The sequence below is a fragment of the Bacillus rossius genome, chromosome 7 (genome assembly GCF_032445375.1).
Source record: "Bacillus rossius redtenbacheri isolate Brsri chromosome 7, Brsri_v3, whole genome shotgun sequence".
NCBI classification, from domain to species: domain Eukaryota; kingdom Metazoa; phylum Arthropoda; class Insecta; order Phasmatodea; family Bacillidae; genus Bacillus; species Bacillus rossius.
In genome coordinates this window covers 51,879,651-51,904,801 of record NC_086335.1, presented here as the reverse complement: position 1 = coordinate 51,904,801, position 25,151 = coordinate 51,879,651, and the positions used below count along the sequence as shown (strand labels likewise).

Below are 25,151 nucleotides of genomic sequence, written 5' to 3'. Positions count from 1 at the left end.
CAAAGTCAAATCAAATATTAAAAAGAGCTTCGATTTGATTCACTCAGTCGAAGCTTCTCACAGGCCTATCAGGCAGACAAAGAGTGATTGTTTGACTCAAATTGAAGGAACTTGTAAAAACAAACTAATGGGAATGAGTATTTTTTTGTTTACTTTTAGCAGTATCTGCAGCTCTCATTTCCTATTCCTTAAATGGAAGAAAAAAAACCTCTCGGATAATGCTTGTTGTAGGTGAGTATAAGGGAATATCATTACGAGTCTCTCAACAAGGCTAAAGTGTCAAGCAGATTTTGAAAACCTTGGAGTAGTTACACTCCCTCTTATTACCGTCCAAGCCAAGCCAAATATTTTGGTAGCTAAGCTCAATAGTTTGGAAACTCATCGGTGCCAAGAAAGGCATGGCTAATCATAGCCAACATTTGTGACAGCTCGGTTGTATATAAACAGTTACAAATCCACTTAAAATTGTCATTAATAAAGATGTTTGCCATGGACAGTATTGCCTTGGTTTCAGTAAGGTATGAAGGTATGAATTGTTGAAGCTGAATCATAATGTTCTGAAGAGTGGTTAACAGCCAATTTGAACAACCATTCAGGTTGTTATAGTTGATTTCGCTGCATTGATATTACTTCAGAAACCATCGCTACAACAAAACCAAAAACTTTATTCCACTTAAGACGAGGTACAAATTCTAATACATTTTATTTTATATTTTTAAATCTTGTTTTTAGGTAATCAAATTTGATTTTTGAACATGTTTGTAAAAATCATACTTTTTTTCCAACAATAATTGTCTTCACATTAGTAGTGCCTTTTTACCTGTTATTTTATAGCAATGGTAAAATTTTGGAATTCAGGGAGTAAGTTATTTGTGAAAATTTTCATGCTGGTTTAAGGCAGTGTGTTTGTAGTTACGTGAATTTGTATTTTCTTGTGATTAATTTAGAGCACATCAAGTAATTGAAAAAAATATTTTTTAGTTCAATATTCTTTTGAGAGACTTAGTTGGCTCAGTGAATGAAATACTACACTATTCTTGCATAATTAGGATCAAACTTGGAACCTAGGGGGCTGGTATTTTTTTGTTGTTAGTTTGGGAAACACTTCAATGAATTCTGTTGTAATCTACTTCTTCTTTTTTTCCCCCAGTGTTCATTCTCCTCATTTTTTTCAGATGTACTCCAAACTGTGGAAGAATGGGAGACTTATTAATGCATAGCAGCTTGTGGCATTCAGGCCACTGCGTTTCTCCATTTTTTTTGTTATATTTTTAAAGGTAATATTTTTCTGCAGCAATAAGTATATCAGCTGGTTATGTAAGTTCAAGGTCATGGTGACTTAGTTTTGTATTTGCATTTTAGTGACATTAATATTTGGATAATAGTGCAAGCTTAGTAATTTTTATTAAAAAAAAATTGAATTATGTTTTGACTAAGTTTCACAAGGTTGGTTAGGTTACTATTTTTTTTTGTGTGTGATTCAGTATTTTATTTTATTTAAATGCTATTTTTATAGTTATAATTTTACATGTGTATTTCATGGTGTGTTTGGGATGTTTCTAGAACATGAGACAGTGGTTTCTGTGAGTGAATGATAGAAAGAAGAAAGAAAGAAGCATGATATCATGGTGCCAAAATGATAGACAATGTTTATTGCATCCTGTGTTAGAGTGAGACAGAGATGTTCCCCAGAACCGTGGGAAAGCTCTCTGACTGGGAAAAACAGAGTTGTAATTGTAAGAAAAGTAATTGTAGCCAATACAAAGGTAGTTTTTTTGGGGAAGTCCTAAGTTGACACTTTTTTTGTGTTTGTTTTGTACTGTGTCTTTTTAGTCTGACTAGTCATTCCTCGGATTTTGCCATGGGAGGTCGCGTTGCTGTGTGACTCACTATTTTAACATTTTAATGTGATTGAGAGAAATTTAACGCCTGTGGTCCGGGCTGCACCGATAATAACCTCTTTTCGAAACATTTTTATTTGTGTTTCATTCACCACAGTCGTCGGCAGGAACCCGTGACGGGGCAATAGTGAAATTTTGTCATCGTCCCAAGAATATTTTTTTTTGTGGTCCTACTGCGTGTTCAGAAGTGACCGCGGGATATTTTAGTTGATACAAAAATAATACCAAAAATAATTTCAGTTTGTTTTTTTGCGTAACCTCAAACAAATTTTTTTTGTGCCGAGCGATGAGTAGCCATTAACTGTGTTGATTTTCTTATATTCATGGACAGTAAAAAAAAGTCGGTACAGTAAAAATAAATTTACATTATTTAGCTATAAACTCTTTTATTTGAAATGTCACTCCAAATTAAGTGACAATATTCACAACTCACATCTTGGTGAACAGTCTCATGTCAAATATCTGCAAGACTTCATATTTCTGGAAGTGTTCATGTATGTGCGCTCTAGACCTTTTTGAGCTACCTGGAGGTCTAGAGTGTTACAAGCTGGACCTATTGAGCCCTTGCTCTGTCATTGATGTCTACCAGCCTTACAGAAAAACAATCTAAAGACATTTTTTTTATGTATTTTAAATAAATTAATGAGAGTAGTACATAGCCAGCTGTTCATTGTGGTTTAAGGGTGTTTAGTACATTGGAGAACTGAAAGTTTTCGGGAGTTAATGCTACTGGTTATCTCTAGACACAGTCAGTAATTTCTAAAGAAAAATAATAATTTATCTAAATTTATTTTGATGGAAAACTTCTCAAACATTTCTGGAAATTCGAAACTTAAGTAATGTACTTCAAAAAATTAATTCATAGGTTTAGAGAAAGATTTAGTAGATTACTTTATGGTTTGTGTGTTTTTGAAACCATTGTCCTGAGTTATTCACATCACACACGTCTCCAGCATAAACAGAACCCTTTTGTAAACGGTGACAAATTTCTATCGTGTGACGCTCAAGCTCACGGATATGTAGCCCGCAGCAGGTACCTGCTGTAATGTCAGCGTGCGGTAATTAAATCGGGATCTGATTTGGGAAAGTGTACTAACTGCTTGTTCGTGTGGTTGCAGATAACTCTGGTCGTTCTACGTGCAAGCTGTGTGGCGTTTCGCTTCGCACGACCTACCTGCGCAGGCACGTGGAAAACAAGCACGTGCCCTCGGAGCAGGTGGAGTGTGTGCACTGCAACAAGATGTTCAAGTCCAAGAGCAGCCTGCGTTCCCACAACTATTTCTTCCACAGATAATTGTTTAGAATGTGTTATAGACATTGCGTCTCACTGCAAAAAAAATTATGTAATGTGTAGCCGCAAGTTACATTCTTTTCAATAAAACTTGGATAATTCACAAGAATTTTTACTTTTGTTCCGAAAAATGATCACCATTTGTCATGAATATACTTCATCAGATTAATTTCAGTTTCTGTTGAACGCGGCACCAAAGTATAATTAGTTTCAGATTTTTTGTGTGGCGATAAATTAATTTTTTGTAGCCTAAGATAGTCTAAAAGTACTTGGGAAGGGTTTCACGTTAGGTGAGGACCTAAGCGTGTCTCGAGCTTAAAGCTAAGCCCCAGTGGTGAGATGCGGTTTGCAGTATTTATACGTCAGTACTACGTAATGAAGAAAACCATTTATTTAGACAAATTAAAAAAAATTTTTTTGTTCTTGCATGTCAGTAGTATTTTGTAATAGGGACGAGAGAAAAAACACATGTGAACATTATTATCAGTTGCTGTATTCTTTTTGGCGCTGAAGCCTCGGTTGCTAAGTGCTTAGATCTCATGCCTCCCATTGAGGCAATCCAGATTTGATTCCTGGTGGGGACAAACCCAGATTTTCTGGATGGGAAACGTTGCGGACGTTGGTTTTTTTTTTGTTTGAGGAGCACTCCTGTTTCTCTCCACCTGTTAGCCCTGTCAATGATCCTCTCTTATTTTCATTACCCCTTACCGTCTTTAATGACCTCAGTGTTGTTAAAATCTATACATTCATTCTTTCAAGAAAATTATTTATTTTGGCAGAGTAAAACTATTATTTTTGACTCACTGGTTATTGGTATTTCCCAGGATTCTCCTAGCAGTGCAGGAAGCAAAGTGGCAATTCGGGGGGGGGGGGGGGGGGGGGGCATGTTCAGTTGTGTTTGCAGCGCAGGAAGACGTGCCTTGGCCTGACGCCTTTGTTCTGCTCCCCAGGCCCGCTCGGGGACAAACTGAGGTGTGGCTCGCGGTGCGACTACTGCGGCAAGCTCTTCAACAAGTACGCGCTGCGCACGCACATCCAGGACATGCACATGCCCACGGTTTCGGAGCCGTGCCAGTTCTGCCACAAGCTGTTCCGCTCCCGGAACAGCCTGCGGGTGCACCTGTCCACCTTCCACCGGGGCATGAGCCGGGCCTCGTAGACACGGCCGTGCCACTTGTTACCTTACTACCGAGGAGGCCTATGCTTATTAAACACAAGTACATCATTTTAAAATATTCAAGAGTGTTATCAACTTGTGCAAAGTTTTTATTTTCCTTGTTTCCAAAAAAATTGACAGCATTGCTTTTATATTGTATTTCTTAGTCATAGTATCGCCTGGTAGTGTTGTCTAATTTGAATGTGGAGTTGATGATTATTGTTTTTGAGCCTTTATAAATCTTGCCTGTAGGGTTACTGCTTTGAAATATAAAAAAAAGTTTCTTACTCAGATGGAAAACTATTTTTCACACAAAGCAAATTTTTTAAAATTTTTATGTGGTTTTTTGTTTATTGAATAGTTATAATTGCGAACATAGTGAAGATAAAAAAATACTTAAAATTTTGTGATTTCTTAAAATTTTCCTATAAGAATTTCAAGTGTTTTTTATGGCTATAATTACAAATGCAGTGTTATTAAACTTTTTTTTGTGTGTTTCTAGCTCGTATTATAAACTACTTTTGTAAGTTTCTCCTTAGGTTATTTCATTATTTGTACTTAGTATTTTAAAACTTAGCTAGGTATGCACTGCAGCATTAGCAAAAGGCAGGTTAGGTTGCCAGTGGACATCAGCAAACATCCATCTTGTTTCACAGGTGTGATGATCGGAAAGGGATTATCAAAGGATTGAACCAGGATCAGTTGTTTCGAAGGTTCTCGTGCTAATTTACTGGTCACCAGGGTGTTGTTTATTGTATTTCCATTTGTTACGCAAAATTTATGTGCTTTTTATTTGTGCATGTAAAGGTTCTTTTCATTTCTTTATTTTGTAAATAATATTTTTTTATGTAAACAAATATACACTCAGTAATAATATTTTCTTTTGAAAGCTACAGTCTTGTTTTTTTGTATCAAGTTCCTGAAGTGGATGTAGTCTGTATACCAACTCCCTCCTTGGATATACCCTTTTACCTCAACGTAACATAAAGTGCAGTGTTTAAGGCATGATAAAAACAAACAATTTAATATACTTCTGAATCAAACCCTCTTGAGTCATTTCAGAAGCGGTGCCCCCTGTTTCACTCTCCAGGGGGTACTGGTAATAAGGAGGTAAGGTCAGTTTTCCTCCCTTTAGTAAGAAATGGCTGCTGGTGGTGTGACAAAAAATGTAGCATAATAAATTAAAGATAATCATATTTCCTACAAAATTAGTTATTATAGTGTTTAAAGGATGAACCATTTACATGCTGCAAAGTCCTATTTGAATGGGATTTTGATGATCCTTTGAGAAATATGTGTGTTGAATTAATTTTCATTTAGTTTTTTTTAGGATAATTACATCATGTAACAGCTCACCTACTGCAAATACTATTTCAATAATATGTTAACCATCTGCTTGTGTTAATAGAAAGGATCTTCTCTAAAGGAGCCATTGAACCTATTTCCCTCCCTTTTTCAAGAATTTCGTATAAAAGCACTTCATGTGATTGTGGTTGTGGAGAAAAATTATTTATTGACTTTCTGAATTTCCATTGGTAAAAAAAGTGATTTTTTTTTATGCAAACAAGGAGAAAGGGTGTAAATATATATTAGCATTGCAGATAATTTCAAATTATGTACATAACATAAATTTAAGCTGCGCTAATTTTAATATTATTTGTTTTATCTCTAAGTGACTAAATGAAATGTACAGAGATAGATATTATATACACATACACACATGCACATGCTCATGCATACACACAAATAAGTATAGTTTTATTTGAACTAGAGTATCATACGTATGACCAAACCAAAACAGAACAAAATTGTATTAAACTTTTATGTCCTAGAAATTTTTTTTATAAATATTTACAAGATTTATGATCTGGTAATGAGGTAGGTATTAAGTTTTCAAAAATAATTTTATAAACTCCTTGGAAAATAGTGTATGAATTTGACTTGTTTAAATTTTTTACAGTAAATATTAAAATATGACCTTGCATGAAACATCATAATTTTAATTGTAACTGCAGTCATATTTGCAGTGCATTGCAGTTGAACTTGTGTGCATTTGCATAAGCACTCCGATATCAACAATAATTTACTATGTCAAAAATGAAAAATTTCATGCAGTGCACTCACAATTAAAAATTTTCAGCACACTGTACTTCAATAAGACCAACCAACAGAATGTCAGCGGTACAAAATGATAGATGTATAGCATGTAAAAAGTATATGAGAAAATTGTGGATGAAAGTCAAATTTGTACGACTGCTCGTAAGAGCTGTAATCATAGTCCTGGAACCTGTTTAAGTTAGTTTAAGGTTTTAAAATGCTTGTTGGGTTTTCCAGAAGTCCTAATTTTGTGTGTGTGGTGGGATTGTTGTGCAGGTTCGTGCGGCAGGAATCCTCGCACCGTCTCCACTTGCTCCTTTTGCGGCATCACGGTCCGGAACAACTACCTGAAGACCCACATCCGCGACATCCACATGGGCTCGGATCCCGTGCAGTGCGGGACGTGTCACAAGCTCTTCAAGTCCAAGAACAGCCTCAACTCGCACATGTTTCGCTACCACAGGAAGGACAAGAACTAGTCCTCTGCGTGTGCTAGAAGCTCTGCCGTGACGCGCTCTTCACCGTCATTCTACGATGAATACGTACATTTATTCATTTGTTGGATTTGTGATGTGCCTACCGACGACTAGAAGCCCTGAGTGGTAGGCACAACAACCAATATACCGATACTCTGAAAGGTCTTTTATCTGGCATTTTATGATTCGGCACTTCCTATAGTATGGCACCAATCCAGCCACTCTGTTTTTAGATTTTCCCTGGTGGAATGCTGCTGCATTACTGAGCTGCCGGCATGTTTACTTCACTCAGAGTTTATCACTACTGTTAAGGTTTTCATTTCAATACAGCGTGTCTTGTTTTATATCTGGTAAATTTCACATTTCCACATTTCTCAGTTCATAGGTACCTACCTACAAGTCTGTATTGATTTATTTGAAATATTTTAAAAAGACCACTGCTCATATTTTTTTTTTATTCCTACAGTAGCTCATTACAACTTTTTTTTTAAAATATTATTTTACTGTTTATTAATTTTCTTGGTATTACCGTTAAAAATATATTTATGTTTTGAAAATTCGGCATAGTTGCTAATCTGACTTGGCAGTGATTCCAAATATGCTGGAGTAAAGACCTTTCACTGTACAGAAAATGTAAACAAGGAAAAATACATAAAGACTATTACAAGTACTAGACAAATAATAGACAACACTAGACAACAATAGTCAAACATAGACAATGCAACTCAACATGTTTTAATATCATGTGGTTATATTTAAATTAATTAAGAGATAGTGAAATTTTTGCACTTGTTTCATTTAATAAAAAAAAACTGCCAAAATTATTGAAATATGTGATGAGTCTGTAGAAAATATTATTATTATTATTATTATTATTATTATTATTATTATTATTATTATTATTATTATTATTATATGATGTTATTATATGTACATAGTTATGATTGCTGATTATTGTTTAGATTTAAGCACAGATAGATCTGCTGCAATGCAGTCTTGATACATTCATTCTCTGATGAATTTAAGATATGTTGTTTGCGAAATAAAAAAGTCATATATGTGGGGAAAAAACATTTGAGTGAGTCTTTTAGTACTCGCTAGAGATGTGTAACATCTAGAAAATTCAAATGTTCTCATGTTGCAAATACATTTATTCTAATTCGAAACTCAGGCCTTGAACACAAAATTTAATGTAGCATTCTTTAAAATAATGCTGAGTGTTATAAATATACATGCAAATCATGTTTTCAACTCTATGTCTTGATGCGAATCACATGTAGTTTCGCAACCCACCGCTAGAATTCGTTGTCGTAGCAGGTACGTTGACTATTGAATAATTTGATTAGCAGACCAAAATTTTATACTGTATAGTGTATAGTGAAAAGTCTCCAATAAAAGAGAAAAAGACTTAAAAAAAATACAAAACCCAGGCTTTGCACCTGATTTTCGACAAGGAATTTATAAAAATTCTGTTCATCATATTAAAATTCATAAACAGTTAATACTTTAAAGTTTCCCTTCGGCTTTGTGAACCTTTGTTTGTTCCATCCGCCACATATAGCAGCACTATGGTTACGCATTTCCATTCCATGCGACTTCCATTCTATTCATGAAATTAATACTACCAAATGCAGTATATCGATGTTACACATAAAAAAAACCTTTGCATCAGCTACGTTTACTTTCATTTTTACGTATCTTTTTTTTCTTGCAAGTACAAATAAGTATTTGCATAATGTAAATAACTATTGACTATGGACATGCATATGAAATAGACATTTTTTGGTACTATAATGGAACTTTACTTCAGATTTATTTTCTTTTTGTTTACTGTAAATAGTACTATGCTTGCTGTGGATTTTAGTTTGTGTTAATTATTGACTTAGACAGACACTTGGAGAAATATGTTTTCATGTGTATGAAATTTGTTCATGTGTGTTAGATACATTTATTTTTTAATTTAATATTTTTGTTGTAGTGAAAAGAAAAAAATATGTATGTTTCTGAAGAAAATTTATAAATATATACAAATAATCAACAAATATTTATTATGTAGAAAACGCGTTCAGTCTGTGTCATATAAACTACGTCAAATTCGACAATTCTCAATAGTAATACGAGTAGTACCCATTTCCCCACTGTCACTTTCCAAGCAACAAATGTTTGTTTACAAAAACTCACAACAAATGTGAAGTCGTTAAAAACACTGTTAACAGAACAACAGTTGTATAAGAAAACGTAGATTGCTGGTAATGCTTTTAGAACTTTCAAATTTGAGAAGTTACAAGTAATATCAGCCATGCGGTCTTTCTTCGTCTGCTGGAGAGGTTGCAGTCACCCTCTCCGCCCCCCTCCTCTTCTCTTACATTTAATTTTTCTACCTCTCGGTGGAAAGTTATTCTTTCTTCTTAGTTCCTTATCCTTTCCTAATACTAGCATGCAGAGAAAATTGTGCCAGGCTAGAGAAATATAACATATATAAGTAGCATTTCAATACACCAATTCTCCAAGGCGTGCTTTGTACAGACTTAACACAGGAAAGTTTTCATAAATCAAAGCAAGACGTGTGCATCTTGCCGAGCTGTGGCTGCAGATTTCGTCATGAAATGTTGCAGGTAAATGCACGGGAGATAAATAGCACGACAAAACGTCATGGTTGGTGTTATGAAAACCTGTTGCGCATGTCGCTTGTTCACTGTCATTTAAAACGGCTGAAGAGGGAAAGTTAATTTAACACTGATCAAGATAACATCGCGAAAACCATGCACACGCAAATTCTAGCTATATATAGGTATATTTTTTTATGGATTTTTCTGGTGTGTCTTCCTCCAGACAGTGACAGCTGATGGGGTGGATGACACGAAGGATTGGACTAAACAGCTTTCTGACATGGTAACAGGATGGTTGGAAATATAGAACTGCCAAGCCAACAAGCGCTTTTTTTTTTTTTTCACAACTTCAGAATATATCAAACTAATATATAATAATTAAACTAAATTTAAGTGTTGAAAACCCAAAAATTGTATAATCTTGGTCAGAATTATTGAGAGTTTACTGTATTTCAGCTTGAAGCTATTTTATTCATAGCTATTAAAGCCTATTCTTCATTAAAACCTCCATGATACATCAAACATTAGCAGAAGTTTGAAATATGGTCAGGATGATTTTGTTATATATTCTGTTTTCATTACGGAAAATTTCTTCTTTATTAATGAGAGTGAATGCTGACCATTTTATTTTCCAATGGAAAACCAATTCTTTGCACATCCAAGTCATAATGCTGAGTGTGTATGTGATAAGTCGGTTAAAAAAAAGTGTATCACAGGCTAAATGGACCTCTTTTGCCACTTTTTTGGTAATAAGAGCACAATTTTATTCGGGCTGTGTGAGTTGAGATATTTAGGAGCATTGTATCTTTTTCTTTGAAATGTTCAATAACAATTAATTTATAGATAGCCTACTGAGGAACCATGCAAATTAGTTACTATGCCAGTATTCTCTAGAATAATACACTACACAATTTGGTGCATGGGAATACTTGGAAGCACAACCAAAATATAACCTGACTAGGACAAATACTATGGCTTGTACGGAGTGAGGTGGCATGATGGTAAGACAATGGTCTGTTATTCCAGTGAAACTGGGTTTGAACCTCGGTTCGACCATCCATATTTTGGTTTTCCAAGGTTTCTCGCAGGCAAATACTGAGATGGTTCCTTGCTACGTTCCGTGGTCGATTCCTCTCCCAATATCCCTTGTTTGTAATGTTGTGTTAATGTCTTCAATTACCCTGCTATCGTCAATTACACTGTAAACCATCATAGTGTCTCCGTCCTAAAGAACAGCCATTTGTAGTAGAACATTTAAGACAACTTATATCAAGCACCCCATTTTTTTTCCATTAAAATTATTTGTTTTGTTTATTACTTGATTATTATTTTAAGCTTATTAAAAAACTACGTTATACAGAGTTGTAGTTCATTCTTTCGCTTTTGAACAATACTTAAATTTAAAAAGAATTTTTTTACTTTTTAGTGCATACAACATAGAACACATGGTTTTTAGTTTTTTAAAATATAATTTAATTGTTTATAAATTCCTTCAAAAGCACCACAGGATCAATTTGTTTCATCAGAAGCATGGATATAACTATAAATTCCAAAGAGCATTATGATACTCAGAGAATTATCATTCTTCTATGGAAAATAATATTACTCTATGATAATACTGAAAGTCAATATTATATAAATTTTATGATATGTTTCTCCATAAAAGTGACCCATTTAACAATATTTTTGAGAAAAAGAACATTTTGTTGAAAAGGTTTGGACCCACCCTCCTGAGAGAGTGTTAAGGGGGAGAGAATTTACCCACTGGCTTTCCACTTCATAATACTCCTCGAAATGCACCACAAAATCAATTTTCAGAGTCTCAAAAATTTCTGAGAGGGGTCCAATGGTGCCTGAAGATCTTGGGAGCACGTCAGAATCAACAGACTTCAAATTTCCTGAATTTCAAAAAATCGGGGGCAAGTGACTACCCCTCGAGGAGAAAGGGGGGAAGGCAGTTGAACCCTTGGACACTTTTTTTTACCATGCTCTGGCCTCTTGGATCTGAAACAATCCAAATCTAAATGGAATCAATTTTTAAAATTTTCAAAATTTTGCGGGTTGATGACCTAGGAAAGGGGGGGGGGGAAGTGGAAGCAGGGCAGCCTACCCTAGGGCAAAATTGCCATCAATCCCCAACCTTGTGGATACACAAAAAAAAGCATGGTTATTGCCCATAACTCGAAAGTAGTGTTTTTTTTTGCCCCTATGACCCTCCCCCCCTTTTATCTCTTTAGGGTATAGTCATGAAATTATTGTACTGTCATCTGGATTACATATACTTGCAAAGTTTCTAATCAATGTGACAATTAGAAGTAGGTTATAATCGACTAACAAGATTTGATTACTAGTTAGTTACAAGTGAAGCTAAAAGCATGTTAATAATGGTAAAAAAATGGTTTGCTAAGAAAGAAGAATGTTTTTTTTTTTTTTTTTTTTTTTTAAGTTTAAATTTGGTATTGTACATTTTAAGCAAATAAAAAAATTTAAACTTTCCATGCATGCTTTCATTTATTGGACAACATTGGCAGATTTGTCGCTCATGAAGCTGTCCTGTATTGGTTTATAGTGTATTTTCTATCGATGAGACGTTCAGCGCAAGTTGGGAACAAACTACGGCTAGTAGTTATTAAAGAATCGTTTCTAAACCGTGGTCACTTCCAGAGCAGTAGTAGTCAGCTCACGTAGGCATGTGTGGATCAGGTGTCGTTGCAGTTACGTCTGTCTTGATACCACGTTTCTGTGTTCCCAGGTTACGCCCTGAACGGGCTGGGAGTGCTGTGTTCCGGGTGTGGCGACATGGTCCCGGCACATCACCTACCCGCCCACATCCGGACACACCCGTTCCACTGCGAGCACTGTCCCCGGATGTATCGCTTGAGGAACAGCTTGTACGTCCACAAACGACGCCACCACAAAGAAGCCAGTCCTTTCTAGCAGCACAGTGAAGAGCGCCTCTTAAACTTCATCCTGAATTTTTTTATGTGTAAACATCTTAGCTCTCGGTATACGGCGTATGGTAGGAGTGATTTCGTGAGAATAGAACCAAAGTCAATGAACGGAATTGTGACGCAAAGATGGCGGACCTGTGTGTAGCAACATAAACCAGTAATTAGTCACTTTCGTAAACATTAGGGTACTTACCAAATGTATTGGTATGATAGCGAAACTACCTGGAATATAAATTAGGTAAACTAAAATAGTCCTAGTAAAAAGTAATCTGAAGTTTTGAAATAGGTACCTAAAAAAAACCGACCTTTCAATGATTAAAATACATATTCTCCTTGTCATTGGGTTTGGTAGCACAGCTTAAGGGCGTAATTTTGACGTGGTTCAAACCTCGTCACTGGAAAAACATTTTTTAAATATTTTTTAATAAAATGATAATAAAATATTATCATTATATATGTTAATACATATAAATTAAATATTATTATAATATGGATAATTTTTGTACTTTTGCATTAAAAAAGTTTATTAATGAATTATTATTTAATTTAATTCCTATATTTTTATTGAATATTTGTTTGTTTGTTTGTTCAAGTATCACGCAAAAATTACTGGACTGATTAATTTGAGGAACCTTTTTGTGTTTAAAAGCTTATGATTAGACTTAAAAATTGGTAAATATGTTATTTTGCTTCGATGATGGGAGCTGGTGATGTATAACAATAAACCACATTTTTCACAACTAAGAACAACCAATATAAGATGAGCTTTCATTTGTACCAACATCCACTTTTACCACTACTACTATGTATCACATACATAATTTAATTTTCTATCACAATCAATAACTATTTCACGATTGATGATAACTTTTTAATTATATGATGTGACAAAGATGCGTACTAGTGTAATAATAATCAAATTAATAATAACACTAATAATATTGAATCAGCTCAATAAGTTTGTTTGTAGGAAGTATTTACAGACTTATTTCAGTCGTTTAAGCAAAAACCAATATGCAAACATATAGGTACTTAATGTTATAATATGTGTTTTAAAATGTTTCAGGTTAACATTTTGGTAATACAATAGAAGTGTGAATTCTAATGTGTGCTGAAACTTTATAGTATTAACTGTTTAGTGAATCAAAAAGAGCATTATCTGCGCGTGATGGTGGCAAGCAATGTTTATGACTCAGGCAGCGAATTCTAGCGGTGGACTCAGAAAGTACGTGTGTGATTCACATCAATAAATTTTGGTATTTGAAAAGTGAAATTTTATTTATGAATATACAGTAGAACCCCGATTATCCGCGACTCGATCATCCGATTCGCGGATTAACCGTGATTTATGTCCATCAAGTCCAATTTTTTAGTTACATATAACCAATGATTCAAAATGTATGTAAATGTTAAAATACTTTGCAAAATGTATGTTGGTCAAAGTACTTTGACTCAGTTATGTTTATATACACAGAAAGTTTAAAAAAAAAAAAAATACTAGTACATACATACGTATGTACATAATATTTTTGTGTTCCATGTTACGTGAATAGATTATACACTGGTGCGCGATTCCACGTCCGCATGACCGGACTGTACACTCCCGCGCGCAGCACGGCGCCGTGCCACAGAGATTACCCGGCGCATGGAGACAGTCCATTCCATTAGTGTACGTTGTTGAAGCGTCAAGGTGGTGATAATTTTATGTATTGCAACAGTGATCTGCATTCCGACGGATTATACCGTTGTGTTGTGCGGAAGTGTTGAGCGCAACATTTCATCATGTCATCAAATGAACAGAAAAGAAAGCGAGTGGTACTGTCCATTGACAGCAAAACAAAAATTATAGAAAGATTTCAGAGTGGAGGAACGATTGCAAACTTGCGACTGAGTTTAATGTCGGTAACACAACAGTGCGCGACATCATAAAAAATCGCGAAAAAATCCTTCAGTTTGCTTCACAGGCTGACACTTCAAGTGGATTAAATAAACGCAAGACGATGAACGAATCCACATTTAGCAGCTTGGACACTTGTTTGTTTGAATGGTTTCAACAGAAAAGCTCGGAGGGTGTAGCATTAAGTGGCGTAATTTTATCACAGCAGACGTAATTTTTTTTAAAAAAACTAGGCTTGACAGAAGAACCATTTTCCTGTTATATTACTTCTCCGTTATTTTATGAGCACCGACTGTACGGAAGTGTGTGTGTTGCAACTAGTGCTTGGCACGCAAGATAAATTCAGCCTATCACTTGCTGACGCGGCACAGTGATACGACGGTGTTTGTTTATTTCAAAACTCAGCTAATAGTGAACGGAGAATAGATATAACGACCCCTCACGGTTCCCGAGATTAGGGTCGTTATAGAGAGGTGGTCGTTATAAGATTTCCGACCCATCTGCAACACTAAGTCATAATAGGCCGTTTTTGCACTAATTCCACGTTCAGCAAACTAAAAATAAAAAATCTAACATTTTAAATTCATATAAATAAAGGGGGATAAAAACACCGTGAATTATACGAGACAGAGACACCGTTTCAAAACCATCAAATCAAGTCTCAATGCACTGGTATGAAAAATCTTATCTCGAAAAGAATTTTGAAGGCAGTCGTTCTGTAAAACAATAACCAGCCCGATGGTGTTACTGACAACAGAGCAATGATCGAAGTGTGGCAGCGTCGCTTACGGGCGATGAAAAGAATGCGTGACCTTGGCAGCTATCAGCTGTCTTGGGCCCTCGGACTGGCGGGCGGCTAGTCACACACCTCGGTGCAACAACGACTCGCGTGCCCACGTCTCCGCACACGAAAGACTTAAAAACCACTGCTGCCCAGCACTAAGCAGTCCGCTTCTATGTCAACAACGCACACGCACACAAAGCATGTGTATATATGTAATCTCCGAATGTCCACAGATGGCTGTCTGTGGGCTAATGACCTTTGAGGCAAGCATGACTCGGTTAACCGCGATTTTCGATTATCCGACTCACTCGTCCCCTTCATTAACACGGATAATCGGGGTTCTACTGTATTTATCAAACTCAACATTCTATTTTAAGATTTCTGCATTAAATTTTGTGTCCGAGTTTCGTATCATAAGTTTATTTGCAACATGAACAACATGACAACACATGTATTTGCTCTTTACCAAGGTTAGATGTTTATACATCACTGATGAGTACTAAAAAGACTCGCTCAAATTTTTTTACTATCATTTTTAAATAATGTAGTTTTAAGCTTGTGAATTTTCTTTGTAAAAATACTGTACTGTAAAAATAAATATTTTTTTTTGTGTATTTATAATTTTGACTTTTGAATCCTTTAAAATTTACAAGAGTATTTGTAGAGTGCAGAAAGTTTTAAATGGCCTTTATGATTTGTAAAACCCGTGTGATTAAAAGTTTTTCCTTGGAGTGCCAACTACAAGTGTGTGTCAACCAAAATGTTATGTACCTATTATAACTTGATGCACAAACTGTTGCCTGTATCTACATAATGCTCAGCTGTCTGAAGATGAGAGGTGCTGTGTTATCAGAACTTCCCATTAAATTAGTAACGTTGACACGACTATTCATCAGAGCTATTGATTTCCTTCAATGCAGAAAATTATATAAATAGTAAAATTGTAAATAACATCTGAATTTGCCTTTTTTCTTTTGCATTATTTGTATCTTTCAGCTTGGCTTGCTTTTTAAAAGGTAGTAAATTTTCCAGTTCAGAGTAATATTTTGTAAAATATGTTTTTTGATTTGAATGGCTGTTAAATTATAGATAGAAATTAATGAAAAGTAAGCAATATCCCAAGATAATGTTAATGGTTCCTACTGCCTATGTCCATCGGTAATGGTAACCTAAAATCACATCACTGTTGTTTACTGTTGGGGATTAGCTGGCGAGAGAAACATATTAAGCTGTCTTGATCTTTATTGTCACACAAGTAATTTACACTAGTAACTATCCTACTTTATTTAGTTTTGTTTATAGTGATAGTTCTTTCATGTTAAACTAATTACTTCTGATATCAACATTGAAACCCACCTCTCTCCATAATTTATTTTTCTTTCAAATTCAGTTTTAGCATGTGTTATGACAGGTGACTGGAAGGATGACATTTGAAGAAAACCTTTAATATTAGATCTAAGACTGAAGACCTTATTAGAAGATTATGTTTTAATTATTTAGTTACAGAAAAATTTTTGTGATGATCAATCTTGTCTTTTGAGTTTGAACAAATTGGCAGTGATAGGTTAACACTACAATTATTTGTTTTTATCAATAGCCTTTAAATCAGTAACAATGTATTTATAATAAAAATAATCTGACAAACACAAATGCTGACTGCAGAAACCATTTTTATTGCTGTGACAGAAATTATAATAGATTGGCAATATTTGATGCTGCAATGAAATTGATTATTATTTAAAATCTTATTGCTATTTTTGAAAATAAAACGAGGCTGCTTAGTAAAGTTAAAAATACATTTAGTTGAAATCAGTGTATGCAGCAACCTTGTAGACATAGTGTATGTGCTTAGTGTTTGTTGCTGTCCAGCCATTTCCATTATGAATGTAACATATGTTACATGAAAAATCCTGTTTGCATTATTCTCAGTGAAAAATGTGTGTTCCTGTTTGATGCACCATCTCAAGATGCATTTGAAAGTGTATTTGACTGATTCTTAAAATGGGTATAGGCAACTGAATGGAAAGTTTTTAATGTACACCACTTTTTGGAAAACTATGCACACAACTTACCAGTCACAAACAAAGACAAGAGTCCGAAACCATTCTTGCTTTTGTTCCATTCTCCATGTTTGTATACATCCAAGGTTTTTTTTTTGGCCACAGTATTTATTTCTGCAGTCTTTGATGCTATACAGATTTTAATTAAACTGTCATTTTTGTTATTCCATTTGAATTCTTTTTCTATTTTTCTTTGATTCAAGAGATGATTGATTGATTTTTTTTGGACAGCGAAGCAAACGAGTTTGTAAGTTAGTGTAACTGTCATATAGTTGTTGCATGTAAGTGGTGGACAGCATGGTTTTAGTTTAGGATGCAGTTTGGCACTCGTATTCAGGGAAAGATCTTAAGCTCTGGTCATTGAAACAGTTTCCAGCTAACAGCTACCTGCGAGCATCATTTTAGATTTGAAGCTGGAAGTCCCTACTTCAGCAGTAGTCGTGGACACAACTGTCGCTGCTGAGGACCAGAGCGGTAGAGTGGACTTGTCCGGTTTGTGTGGTTGATTTTGTTTTCTTGTTGTTGCAGGTGGCAGCCAGGCAGGGATGATTTACTGTAGGCTGTGCAGGAACCATGTGTGCGAGGAGCAAATAAAGGAACACGTCCTGTCGCATCGCTCCGCCATCGTCTGCGAGATCTGCCGGAAGGTGTTCAGCTCCAAGAACAGCCTGTACGTGCACCGGCACAGGTTCCACCGAGGACTGGACAAGTGGTGATTGGCCGCGCGCTACGGTTTCAGCTTCGGAGCTCTTCTTTCCGTTGATGGCACTAGTGTATCGATTCCATTTGGCATAACAGAACACAGTGGTAAATGTCTCGATGGCCGAATGGTCAAGGCATATGTTTTCCAACCTAGAGGTCTGAGCGAATCTCCTCACTTCCAACGTATTTTGTATGAAAAATCTAATTTAATATGTCAATAAGGGTCATAACAACACTTGTAGATAATGGAACATCGACCTTATGTGCATGAGACAGAGCGATGCTAGCACACTCCAGGAATAAACAGCAGAAACAAAGATGGTGACGTCCAGCAGACAAAAACAAGATGGCGGATGTGAATTAATTTTAGTATAAACTAATAGAAGTTTTAACTTCTTTTTTGTATTTTCAAAATATATTTTTATAAAAACTCATTAGTTATTTGACTGTTTTATCTCATGATATTTAGGTTTATTTAAATAGCTACTACATATATAAAAACAGGAACTGAGTGCATCAAAATGCTTTGTGAGGAAATGGATATTTTACCCATCAACAACGCGTGCCACAGCTAGTATGTTATAATTGATGATTACTGAAATCTGTTTATTTTATTTTTCACTTTGCTCAGTGCATGCATACAAGCCATGATGCTTTTAGAAATGTGATTTGACCATATTTGAGCAAGATACCAAAAGTGCATCTTTGTTTGGGACTCCTGGATGTGCCAATTTATAAGCAACCCATCTAAACGTGAAATGTGCTTTATCTTGGAAATATAGTGCTTCTAGTTGATGACAGTTAAAAAAAAAAAAAAAAAAAGTACATAATTGATAGTAAATAGTAGTTAATGTTATCATTACTCATTAAGTGTAAAGTGTAAAGATATTCGGAATTTTTAATACTAACACACATAGGATGTGTTTCACATTCCATGTAATTTTCTTTTTAATTTTTTTGTCATTACTTTTAGTTTAGTTTAACTTTATGCCTCTATTGAATTTATTGTTCTGTCTCAAATATTTTCAATGGATATTTACTAATTGTAATATAATGGATGTATTAAGTCGTGCAAATGATAATAATTATGAAAAAATTGTGCACCTGACAATATTGTAACTGAACAACAAAAACAAGAAAGATATAGTGTTAAAATGACATAAATAGTCCTTAACTAATAGTAATGACGAGAAAATCAGGCATGTGAAACTCAACCTTTAGTTAAGTTAGTTAAAATACAGAATACCTGTGTAGGCCTGTTGTTTTCATGTTCGTTGGTTTTTATGTAATACATTTTTTGTTTATTCAGTATTACTATTCAGTTATATTTTGTGCTATTATTAGTTATAATTATAAATTATAATTCCTCAAAATTGTTTGCTTGTTTACATCAGCAGTTTAAATTAATTTCAATTACTGAAGATCCATTAAAAAAATTATATTCATGTGTCAGGTTTTTGGTAGGTTTAAATTTTCGTGTTTTGTCTGCTACAGAAATTTTTGTTATTGTGTTTATTTGCAACTGGACTTGAATCACAGTACCTCAGGTTTCGATTAATTGAAATGGAGTTAGAGAAGTATTTAGGTTTTAAAGATATTTTTTATTAAACTAGTTCTGGGCAGTTAACATTTTGATGAAATATTGTTTTTGAAGTTGGTCTCATACACAGTTTTACTTCATTATTAATACAATATTTAAAAAAATATATATGTATAGTTTTTTATTTGTTGTAGCAAATGGCAAGTTGTGTTTTATGAAATGTAAGACATCAGCAAAGTTAAAAGAACTATATTGGGTTATTTATATTCATACATGTGCGAAAATACCATGAATGTAATATTTTTGTATAAAATGTATGTACTAATAAAGAAAAAAATAAATTAAAATATATGTCTTTTGTTGTTAATGTGCTGTTCTGAGATGGTTAAAGTTAGTCTGGAAGTTTATGAAGTAGCAGCAGTTTGAACCTTTCTGGATGAGCTGTCTATTGCCTAGTCTTGTATCTACGGTTGTGAACGTAGGATCTATGCAGTACTAGTTTGTCAGTTTCATTTTAACATCTTTATATAGGCATTTGTTCAGAAATTATCAATAGTAATTATTTTTATTTAATGCAATGTTTCCAACAGGAAACTTTACATAATTTTATATTATATTTATATTTTTGAGGACAGTTTTATTGGCAATTAAATTGTTTCTATTAATGTAATAAATTATTGTTTGTAAGTTCACTTCTTGAATATGGATGTTTGTTTTGTAACAGATGGTGTCTTTAAGATGTTAACCTCTGGCAGAAACGACTCTGGAGATGACGCTCACACTGCAGTGTATTTGAAGTGTGTGTCTCTTGAAACGCAGTAGGACGCTGCTCGTTGCTAATGACGGGGGGTCGCGGTGTGTCCTGTTGCAGGCGCGCTGGACGCCCGCCTGATGATGATGATGATGCTGAACCAAAAGGGGGGCCAGAAGGACCAGCGGAAGATGACGCCGTGCTCGGTGTGCAGGTTCTGCGGCATGCTGCTGAAGCTGTCCTCCCTCAACGCCCACATCCAGAACAAGCACATGCCCAACATCCCCTTGGAGTGCCGGCTGTGCAGGAAGCTGCTCAAGTCCCCCAGCTCGCTGCGCGGCCACATGCTGCGCGTGCACAAGGGCGAGGGCCCGTCGTCGTCGCCCCCACAGGCGCGCTCGCTCGCCCCAGGCAGGCCCCCACGTGTGCCCCCGAGGCCCCAGCTGCTGCCGCGCGCCCTCTCCCAGCTGCACGCCAAGCCCCGCCCGCTCCCCGAGGCGCGGTCGCCGCCGCAGCCACAGCCACAGCCACAGCCACAGCCACAGCCACAGCCACAAGCCCAGCAGAAGCAGCCGCCCCAGCGCCCCCACCCCGCTCCGCGGTCCCAGCCACAGTCCCAGTAGGGAGCCGGGTGCTAGGCCAAGCGAGCAGCGAACCCCTCAGATGCTATTATTCAACCCTGAGTTGCTTGGGACGTTCGGCTGGGCACGGCGGAAACCAGAGACAACGTGCGCGAGTTGAGCACCGCCTCAGTTCATTTGTCTGCGTCGGTCCCACTGCGGCTGTTCCTGCAGTGCTCTCCTTCTGTTTCATTGCGCTGTAGTTGTTGTGACGACTGGTATCTATCTATGCACCATCTCTTAAGCAAAAAATAATTAAGGAAAGTGTTTCTTTCTTAAAGTTTTGTCTGATCTGTGTAAAGTTGTATCAAATGTTTGTGGACAGTCATTTAAATATAATACTTATTAATTTTTGGAAGAGAGTCATGCAGATGTAAAACATGTTTATTATTCGTATGGGAATAAGAGTTGAGGTGAAGGTGTGATGTGATGATTGTATTTTTGATTCAGGTATTAGTGGGGACCGTGTGAGGTCAAAATAAATGGCTGACATTAAGTGGTTGTTAATTTTAAGCCATTTAAACAGCATGGGTAAAAATAAAAAAAACAAAATGTGAGCAGAGTCTTTCAGTACTCACCAGTGATGTGTAGCATCTGACCTCGGTAACGAGCAAATTCGTGTGTTCTCATGTTGCAAACACACTTCTAATACGAAACTCTGACATGAAATTTAACGTTGGATTCTTTAAAATGATGCTGAGCGTGATTTATATATGCCAATTGTGTTTTCAACCACATTTATGGACGTGAATAATGCGTAGTTTCCGCACCCACTGCTAGCATTCGCTGCCAGAGCAGCTACCTCTACTATTGAATCATTTCATTAGCAGACCAAAATTTAAATTTTTATAATGAAATGGCTGTGATAAAAGCGAAAAAGACTTGAAAAAAGAAAAGAAAAGAAACTAAATCCCAGCTTTGGACCTGATTTTCAACAAGGAATATTATTAAAAATTCTGCCCATCTTGCTTAAAATTCATTAAACAAATAATACTTTTAAGTTTCTCTTTGTCTTTGTGAACTTCGGTTCGCGCCATCCGCCACAGATAGCAACAGTGTGGTTGTAACACATTTCCTGTGCTTGAATTCCATCCCATTCATGAAATTACTCCCACCAAATGCCGAATTCCAAGAGCTAAGATGTTACACATCAAAAAAGTATGTTACAGTTAACACATTTTACGCTATTTTGTAATGCTTGTGTAGTAACTCAACTCTGCCCTTATAACCAAAGACAAACACAGTTTTCTTGCTTATTTACTGTTTTTTAAATGATGTTCTTTAAGGAAATACGTACTGCTTTGTGGAATTATTTGCTGACTTAGGTCTCAGTTTTCATGGTCTATCTGTTGTTGGGTATGTAAGTTGTAGTAGATATAATTGTTTCAGTTCCTCATTATAGAACAATGCTTCTGTGCATTGGCATGGTCTGAAATGTCATCACATGTATTTAAAGAAATAAATAGTGAGTATCATGTAGTTACAGTTACTATTTCACGCAGTGGAAAATTTTAAATTTGAAATACTTAATAATGGTTTGCAGGTAAACTAGGCCTGGGATGAGTCTTAGGGCCAACACCATGTTGGACATGAGTTTAGGCCTTAAATGCTCTTATGTTCAACTGAGTTTTAGGAAAAGGTTGTTTTATCCAAAGTTTCCTCGTGACCGAAAAAATGGTAGACACCAAGCATTTTCCATTGTATGTGCTTACAAACATAATGCGTATGTGTGTGCACGTGTGCTAGAGGCATAATTAGTAACAGATGAGTAGAGGAAACTGAAAGAGATACAGAGAAACAGAGTGTCAGACTTGTTGACACAAGCAGAGTTGTCATGTGTGTACACTGACATAGTACGTACACACACACACACATGCATGAAACATGAAACGATCAAGTATGTGGCCACGGATTGTTACTCGTAAAATAAGTCAAATTACTCTCACCAAGGCAAGCAACCAGCTTAGTCTACAGGAACTGTGTACCGCGCGACACTGACTGGTGTGACACTTTTAACTGCCCTGTCCGCTGAGTAATGTGCACTCACTTGGTTACTGCTAACCTTTCTGCTTGCCATGTCCATTTCTCTGTTCTGTGCATTGGCTAGCACACTTGATTACCTTCCATGAGTGTACGTGACTAGTTGAGACAAGATTTCAATAATGTTGTACTAGCCCATCTTCATAAAACTGGTAGTGCCAGTTTCAGAATTAAATAAGAATGGGAGTGCCTTCACTAGCGTATAAAAAAAAAATGTTGTGCACTGTCAATTAGGAAATGCACTGTTCTGTTTGGAACATAGGGATTATGAAGGAGCAGACACCTGTGTTCGGTGTGATTTCATTCCTGAAGGTGCTCAAAAAATATTTGTGTTTAGTCCTTGTGTTTGTCGAATGACAAATATGTCCGAGCACCGTGGTTCAGTTGAGAACAATGAAAGAAAAAATTTGGCATTGTGTTTCATTATAAATGAGCAAAGATGTTATTTTAAAAGTTGTTGGATTCATGTCACATTTACAACAAAAAAAAAACAATCACTTGAGCCTCTAAATGAAATTATTTATAAAGCAGCAGTGAACTTGACATGAAGCTTGTTAAAATGTAATAGCTCTACTGGAGGTTTAAATTTAAGTTGTACACATTCTAACTGCCAAAGTGGTATTAGGAAGCTGTCTAGCTTATTTGGTATAGATAAAGAAAAATTAATAGTATTTTTTATTGAACAAGAGATTATCGAAACGAAAAATATTCCTTTTTCCGCACCCTGTACTCTTGCATCCGTTCACTGGCCCTTTTTGGTGTCTCAAGTATATTTTACATTTCAATTACAGTGTTCACATACCAAAAATACAGCTAACCTCTTAAGTTTATACGTATTTTTTTACATTTTCAATCACACTACTCACATAAAAATGAATGTTACTTATAAAGTTAATTGCACAAATAAATAAATCTTTTCCACAAAAATAAATAAATTGTAGATACTTTAAATAGAATAAAAGAAATATGGTAGCATCAATCATAGTCGTTACGAAAACTGAAGAGTAGACTAACACAAGCAGCGTTACGAGAATTCCGAAGCATCACTGCTGCGTCATCTCTCCCCTGGCGTTACAACTACCATATAGCATGCTACACTACATACCTATCCTTTCCCCCCCTCCTTCCCCCACTCTTGCCATCTTCCCATACAACTGCTAGTGCATGCGTTGAAGTAGCATCGCTGATTCACTATCCTCCTATACTGGTTTCCTCACTACGTACCTAACAATTTCGCTCATGCAGTCTGAACTTTTGTAAGTCTCAAAAACTGTAGCTCCATCAAAAAAGAAGTTTCACTTCAAAAACATATTTAATAGTTTTCTGTAAACACTTTAATTAGTGTTTTCCATTTATTTGGGTGTGTTCTTGAAGGAGTCTAAATCTAACAGCTGTTAAAAAGTGTTTCGTGGTATGGATTGAGGTGGCACAGTGTAGAGGTCCCAGGTTTGAATCCTGGACCGACCATCCTGATATCAGGATGTTTCCATGTTTCCCAAAATGACGTCAAGTAAATGATGGGGAGATGGTTCTGTAAAGTAGACCATGGAAAATTCCTTTTCCAGTAGCACCTCAAAATGATATTTGACCTCGTGGTAATACATAACCTATTAGGTGCTGTTATTTTTACAATTAATGAAATTATTACTCATGTAGTTAATATTTTAATATTTTTAAAAGATCCATAATATAGACCTCATCCTACATGTAAATAAATACATACACCAAATATTTAAATCACATTTCATAGAATTATACATATTTGCCGAGACCTCGCTGTTGGCTAGAAAACCCCCAAGAAAATAAATATATATATCTTGCTAATTGGTAATGAAACACAAACTTATTTTTTTCTTCCGTTGTTTTCAGTTGACCCAAGATGCTATGACTCATTTGGCATGCTATGACATGGCATAGATGAAGTAAACAAAAAGGCTGCGTATTCTTTCAAGCTAGGGGACCTGTGCTCAGATTGAGATGCCAAAGAAGCAAACCAGATGGTTTCTTCCTGGTGCTCTGTGTGCACAAGCTGAGCAAAGTGTTGAAAGTTTATCAGAGTGATGATCTATCAATTCTATTGTATATAGATCATTCAAAGACACTAACTGTAATGTATACATGTGTAAAAATGTCTTACTGTGTTCTTGCTCTGCAGGACATCTGGAGCACATTCACAAAGAAAAAGTATTAAAAAAATACTCAATATTAAAATAATTATAATAGAAGTGGATTGAGATGGGTGAACTAAAAATGTTACATGTTACTCATTATGAAGT

General features: G+C 35.7%; 2 protein-coding genes across 2 annotated transcripts; both read left to right on the top strand.

Annotated features, from left to right (window-relative positions):
- Positions 1-218: 218 nt before the first annotated feature.
- LOC134534557 (zinc finger protein 317-like) lies at positions 219-6,924 on the top strand. The gene is made up of 4 exons (XM_063373038.1): positions 219-231; positions 3,020-3,166; positions 4,143-4,331; positions 6,722-6,924. Exons 1-4 carry the CDS (start codon positions 219-221, stop codon positions 6,922-6,924), a joined length of 552 nt encoding a protein of 183 aa, XP_063229108.1.
- Positions 4,331-22,294, top strand: LOC134534006 (tyrosine-protein phosphatase non-receptor type 23-like). Its single transcript, XM_063371894.1, has 4 exons — positions 4,331-4,409; positions 6,722-7,047; positions 17,751-17,934; positions 20,336-22,294. The coding sequence occupies exon 4, from the start codon at positions 20,356-20,358 to the stop codon at positions 20,836-20,838; it is 483 nt and encodes a 160-aa protein (XP_063227964.1). The 5' UTR covers positions 4,331-4,409; positions 6,722-7,047; positions 17,751-17,934; positions 20,336-20,355; the 3' UTR covers positions 20,839-22,294.
- The last annotated feature ends 2,857 nt before the right edge of the window (positions 22,295-25,151 follow it).